The 6,683-nt window shown below is 46.0% G+C and overlaps 1 protein-coding gene across 1 annotated transcript in view; it reads left to right on the top strand.

Moving 5' to 3' along the window:
* FOXN1 (forkhead box N1) overlaps positions 1-6,683 on the top strand; it is an 18,044-nt gene that overhangs the window by 7,764 nt on the left and 3,597 nt on the right. The window contains exons 5-6 of the mRNA XM_009995117.1: positions 4,202-4,409; positions 4,773-5,300. Coding sequence (XP_009993419.1) covers positions 4,202-4,409; positions 4,773-5,300 — 736 coding nt within the window. The remainder of the gene's footprint in view (positions 1-4,201; positions 4,410-4,772; positions 5,301-6,683) is intronic.

The following is a 6,683-nucleotide window of genomic DNA, read 5'->3' as shown; positions in this document are numbered from 1 at the left end:
TGAGTCTTCACAAACACCTCACTGAGAGTCCAGATCAGGTGACCTGCAAGTGTCAGCAAGGCCCAAAAATGAAAGTAGGGCAACAAGAATCCGTCCTGTTTCCTACTGCAAATAAATATGTAGCAATAAAACCAAATTTAAGGCAGCTACAGAAAGGTAATTCAAACATCTGAGCTAAGAAGTAGCACTGGGAATAACTGAAAAGAAATATTCTGATGCAACTTTGCAATGGTTTTAGACACTAAGGAAAAAATGTCTGAAAATACAAATTTGAATGTCAGTAATCAAAGAACATGTGATCATGAAGGAAGAACTGCCAGGACCCACTACACTTCTGTATTCCCAGAATTCCAGATTTTCTCCAGAAGGAATCACTAGCTACACTGTTATTTTGTTACAAGCAAGAAAAGGGAGAAAATATAAACTCTGCCATCATCATTCAAGAAGTGTCTCATCACAGCATGACTGTGAAACCAACCTGAACCTCTCTGACTTTAAGTCACAGGGACACAACTGGTTTTTAGGATAAACACACATGAAATCAAGTCATGCCAGGAACCTAAACAGGGAAAGGAAGAAAGACTGCCCAGAAAACATAGTAGCTGTACATCTGTTTTCATTTTCAAAGTGAGAATAAAGGTCAATATTTGTATTTTGTTTCTAACAGAATATTCACTCAATTTTTCATGCATTTACCACCAGCTGCAAAAAAATAAATATAATATAAATTGTAATAATAATTAATAAGCCAAAGGAATATAGTTTGAGGATTGTGAAAAAGGTTCTAGGGCACAGCATCTTAAAACAGATGTTTTTATCCCTACACTTGATAGCACAGGGCACAGATCACAAAAGGTTCTAGGGCACAGCATCTTAAAACAGATATTTATCCCTACACTTGATAGCACAGATCACAGGACCCACAGCAAAGTGCTGCATTCTTATCTCACTATTGTTTTCTAGAAAAACAGCACAAGTGCCAAACAGAGAGGTGGGAATATTGAAAATATGTTTTACAGGCATGTCCAGGGTGATTCATCAGACCAAACTGAAATTCATTCTCCTTTGTCTTACAAAGTAATTAATTAATAAAATTAATCAGGAGCTTGGAAACCAAGTGGTGCTGCTGCTGCTGCTGCCAACAGGCCCAGAATTCCTCAGGCACGAGACTGAGGAAGGTGTCACCTTCCTGCTCCTGAAGCTGTTCTAACACAGCAGAAACATGAGGGATGTACATCCCTTCCTCAACCAGACTTCGTGCATTTATAGATTGTATTTTGTGTGTGAATGTGCAGACAGGTGCTCATCTGTCTGTACAGGCATAGGTGTGGGTACCCACCTCCCTGGCATGGTTCTGTCACACCTTTCAACAGCTGCTTCATACTTCATCTAAACCTTTCCTTCTTACTGATCCAAACTTGCCCATTCCACTGGGAGTTGATTTTGGTGGTGGTTTGGGTTTTTGGAGATCATCCCTCTTTTAATTAATTTAAAAACCATTGAGGCTGAGGTCACTGGCACCTGTGCAGCACAGGAGCAGAAGGTGCAGGGGGTATAAGCAGCACCTTCACTATTTTGTGATGCCTTTATTTTTGCGTTTGACTTAGAAATAGAGTCAAACGATGGAATAGTTCTATTCTTAAAACAAGGAGGGAGGGGAAAGCAAGCAAATATTATGCTTCTGGGCCATGTCTACCTCTGGTCTTTACAGCAGCCCACAGAATTACCAATATGTGGCAAGAAGCCAATATCTTATGTCCTCCCTTTTTTTTTTTGCAGAGGCCTCAGCGAGATAAATATAAAAACAAACATAGCACATTTTATTGTTACTACCAGAACTCACCAAATAGCACAACAGGGGGAGGGGAAGCAATTTAAGCTGGAGAGAAACAGCCTACAAGTGTACACAGAACCTTGCTGGGAGACATGAGATGATACAAGCCTAGTCAAATTAACCTGTATTCGCTGCCACAGCAAATTCAGTTTCTATGATGCAACAATCTCATTTCTAGTTGAAACAGAGCAATCCAACTCCTACGTCCTAAAAAAAAACCAGAAAACAGCCACACAGCTAAAGTTGAATTGCTCTTTGATGTACCTCTCCCTTCTCCTGAGACCTAGATTTAAAGAGAAAGGGTTTTGCAAGATCACTGAAGTCTTTAAACTTCAAGAGGCGGTCGGGATCAGCGGGGCTGCTCCATCATACTTTTTGCTTGTCATCCTTTTTGGTTTTTGCTTTGTGGTGATTAGTGAGTCTAACAGAAAGCTTTCATCTTGTTAATTGGAGTTATTGCCAGTGGTCCAGGAGGTTAGAAAGGCCTGTGGTGTGGTGGAACTGCCAGCAGCACCGTCTTGCAGTGCCCAGCCCCACGCAGCTCACACCGCTCAGTGCAGCAGCAGGAGGAGCCCTAGAAAGGAGATCCCAGCTGCCTGAGAGAGACTTCAGCAGCCAAAGCTCAGCTCATTAACAGGCAATCAAACTTGTTCACTTAAAAACCGGGTGACAGAGCTGTGCCATGAACACACTCCAGGGCCTCACTAGGGAAAGGACCATTTTTTGCTGCTGAGCATCCCCAGGTTCGACACAAGAACCTGCCCAGCAGCCTCCAGAATCAATCCCTGTACTTTTTGCTCTTCCTTTTCTAAAACTATCTCATGGTTTACACCCCCACACATTCTGAAAACCTCTGAGAAACACATGCCACTCCCATCCTCCCTGGTGCTCAGCAGAACACTAATGATCCTGTGTAGCTGCAGACAGAGGGCTCTGCAGCCTCGTGTGTAGGGCAAGGAACAGGAATATTCCTTCAGGTCAAGTGCACAGTTTAACTAGGAGGAACAGTTTTATTTACTTCTGGAACTGCCAGAAAGCAACTGAAATATGTTCTGCAAGAGGGAAAAACTGGGTATCATCTCCAGCATTACCCCATGGCAGAAAGGGGTTTTTTTATTGTCTTATTTTTTTTTGCTAACAGAAATGCCTGTTGTCTCCCCTGTGGGGCTGGGGAGCAGAGCAGTGAAATGCTGACATCAGGTGGGCCAGAATGGTAGAAACTGCTGCTGTGAAGGGAAAATAGCTTTTCTTTTTGGTAAATAACATGCATTTAACTTCCACAACTAATTAATCTGTTTTAATGAAGAAGGCAAGTCTTACATTTAACCCTCAAAAGTGTCTTCTGGCTGCCTGACTAAGGAAGCAGAAATGAGTGAAATCAAATAAATACCAAAAAAAAACCCTTACAGGCAATAAGAGGACACAGTGCCTTTGGCCCAATATTAGTATTTCAGACTAGCAAGGAAAAGTCCTTTCCTTTCAGAACCTGGGCCTGCCCATTTTGCTGGGTATTACCCTCACCATCCCTTACAGCAATGTTCCTTTTCCAGGTTCTTTTACAAGCTATCAGGAAGAAAAATATTGTAAAAAAAATAGATTTCATAACCCAAGGGTTTGCACTAGTTTTTCTTTTCTTTCCATTCTTGCAGTTGAATGGAAAACTGTCCTCAGGAATCTCACCCCTCATTGATCAGCAATGGCCTAAATAAAAACAAAGGGACCATTTAAATGAAGTTGTGTGTATTGTTCAAAGAACCTTCCCCCTTCCACTGCTCGGTTAAAAAGAAATTAAGAGCAAAAAGACAAAGTGATGAGATGTAGAAACCTCTGCCTCCTCTGAAGGGCTTGTGATTAAACCAGCTGATGATTTCTTGGCTGGCACACCAAGGTACACCTGCAGCAGCCTGCTTAAGTTATTTTGAAGTCTGCCTGGACACTTGATTTGAGTCAAGCTCCACACAGCCCTTCAATTAAGTGTAAGAAAATTTTTCTGGATATTCCAAAATAGCTGAAGAAGCTGGATTTCCTCTTAGCTCACAGTTCTAGAATATAATTCTTTCCATACTTAATTCTTGTGATTTGCAAACTCACTCTTAAAAAACACAATAATCCATCAGCCCCTCTGACCAGACCCACTTCCTTGCCTAGAAGCTCAGGTACTATTAGATCTGATTTGCTCTCTTCCCACACCCCAGGACTGCACCAGTTTTGTGGCCTCCTTCTAACCCACAAGTTTCACCCTGTAGAAAGCACAATCTCACCAGCACTTCTCAAAAGCTCAAAGCATAGAAATACATTTGTTTGGGTGGTGTTGGTTGGGTTTTTCTTCCTTGAAGTCCCATTCTCAGATGGGGTTTGTGTTCCCAGACGGCTCCGGACGGCTGGAAAAACTCGGTGAGGCACAACCTGTCTCTGAACAAGTGCTTTGAGAAGGTGGAGAACAAGTCGGGCAATTCTTCCAGGAAAGGCTGCTTGTGGGCCCTGAACCCAGCCAAAATTGATAAGATGCAGGAGGAGCTTCAGAAATGGAAGAGGAAAGACCCCGTTGCTGTAAGGAAGAGCATGGCCAAGCCAGGTCAGTGACGAGTTGCTGCGTTTGCCCGCGGAACTTCCCTCTGCAATGGGCACTGGGGGGGGAGAGAATTGATAGAGGGTTTAGGAGACCAGTTAGGAATGTTTCCTGGTTATGAAGGGGTTGGCAAAACAAGGAAATGAATAAGGAGAATGAACCAAGCCCTGGCCTTGCAGGGGAGAGTCCAAATGGGCACAAAGAAGTTTCACCAGGCAAACGTTTCCTCCTGACATCTCCCTAAACTTTGGGGTTAAAACAACACTGAAATAAGCGCTACAGACTAGAATTTGAACTCAACCGATGGGCTGTGAAGGTTGAGGCTCTGCTAGGAATAAGCACATCATGGGCTTTCGTTTTGTGTTGCAGAAGAACTTGACACCCTGATAGGCGACAAGAGCGAGAAGCTGCGACCTTCCCTCCTGCCCTGCAGCCCGCCGGGCGTTGCGGGCACATCCCACTGCAGGCAGATGGCAGCCCAGCCCCATTCCCTGGCCGAGCCCTCCCTCTCCCCGAGCATCCCCCCTTCCCTGCACGGCATCCGCGCAGCAGCAGCGCTGCACGGCAAGAGCGCGGTACCCAACCTGCTCGGGGGGCAGCAGCCGCCCTGCTACCCGGCCCCGCACGGCTTCCCGCAACTCTCCAGCACTTTAATGCAACAGTCGCCAGGCCCTCAGAGCCTGTTCCCGTCGGGGGAGGCTCAGAACGAGCTGCGCACCCAGCCCAGCACCGCGCAGGACTCGCCCCTGCCCGCGCAGACCCCCCCGCGCTGCGGGGGGAAGGGGCTGCCCGAGCCCCCCGCAGCCAGGACCGTGCAGGACACGCTCCTGCAGGAAGGAGACCTCAGCAACGATATCGATGCTCTCAATCCGTCCCTGACTGATTTTGATCTCCAAGGTGGGTATCTCAGGCGTTTCAGCAGGGTCCGTTCCGCTCCACCCCGCACAGCCCGCGGCTCCTGCCCCGCCAAGCGCTTGTCCTTGCCCTGCCAGAACCACCGGCTGAATGGCCTGGGATATCCCATCCTGCAGAGCATGGAATTCTGCATTGGGTCCTTAGAAAGTTTCCCAGGAAAACAGTTCCCTTAACACAACAGTTGATATTAAACCCTGCAGCACAGCACCTAAATGGGATGGTTTAGCTCAGACACGTTTTCCACTGAGCACCCATCAAGCTCAGTTATTTGGTGTCTGGCAAGAGAATTGTCACCTGAGGAACAACAATGAGAACTGGTTTCATTAACATCACATTTTTTTTTCACCACTGTTTATTCAAAACCTCCCCTCCACTCAAGAGGGTGCTTTTTACTCCTTCCAAAGCATTCAGATGGCCTCTGCTCTGAGCAGTTATAGTGCTTAGATACTTAGTCATGTCGTGCTGACAGTAAAGTCTTTATATTAAATAATTCAGTCGTCTTGAGCAGGCAGAGATTTGAACACCAAGAACATGGCTTTCCGTGGAAAAATGAGAAAAAGCCACCACCAGGTTAATGTGTGTGTGTGTATTTGTGTGTGTGTGTGTGTGTATTTGTGTGTGTGTGTGTATTTGTGTGTGTGTGTGTGTATTTGTGTGTGTGTGTGTGTGTGTGTGTGTGTGTGTGTGTGTGTGTGTGTGTGTGTGTGTGTGTGTGTGTGTGTGTGTGTGTGTGTGTGTGTGTGTGTGTGTGTGTGTGTGTGTGTGTGTGTGTGTGTCTGTGTGTGTGTGTGTGTGTGTGTGTGTGTGTGTGTGTGTGTGTGTGTGTGTGTGTGTGTGTGTGTGTGTGTGTGTGTGTGTGTGTGTGTGTGTGTGTGTGTGTGTGTGTGTGTGTGTGTGTGTGTGTGTGTGTGTGTGTGTGTGTGTGTGTGTGTGTGTGTGTGTGTGTGTGTGTGTGTGTGTGTGTGTGTGTGTGTGTGTGTGTGTGTGTGTGTGTGTGTGTGTGTGTGTGTGTGTGTGTGTGTGTGTGTGTGTGTGTGTGTGTGTGTGTGTGTGTGTGTGTGTGTGTGTGTGTGTGTGTGTGTGTGTGTGTGTCTGTGTGTGTGTGTGTGTCTGTCTGTGTGACTGTGTGTCTGTGTGTGTGTGTCTGTGTGTGTGTGTGTGTCTGTCTGTGTGACTGTGTGTCTGTGTGTGTGTGTCTGTGTGTGTGTGTGTGTGTGTGTGTGTGTGTGTGTGTGTGTGTGTGTGTGTGTGTCTGTGTGTGTGTGTGTGTCTGTCTGTGTGACTGTGTGTCTGTGTGTGTGTGTGTGTGACTGTGTGTGTGTGTCTGTGTGTCTGTGTGTGTGTGTGTGTGTCTGTGTGTGTGTG

Source organism: Chaetura pelagica, unplaced genomic scaffold (assembly GCF_000747805.2).
Source record: "Chaetura pelagica isolate M959 unplaced genomic scaffold, ChaPel_1.0 scaffold713, whole genome shotgun sequence".
Lineage (NCBI taxonomy): Eukaryota > Metazoa > Chordata > Aves > Apodiformes > Apodidae > Chaetura > Chaetura pelagica.
Note: the sequence above shows the minus strand (reverse complement) of the source record. Positions and strands in the feature narration are given on the sequence as shown.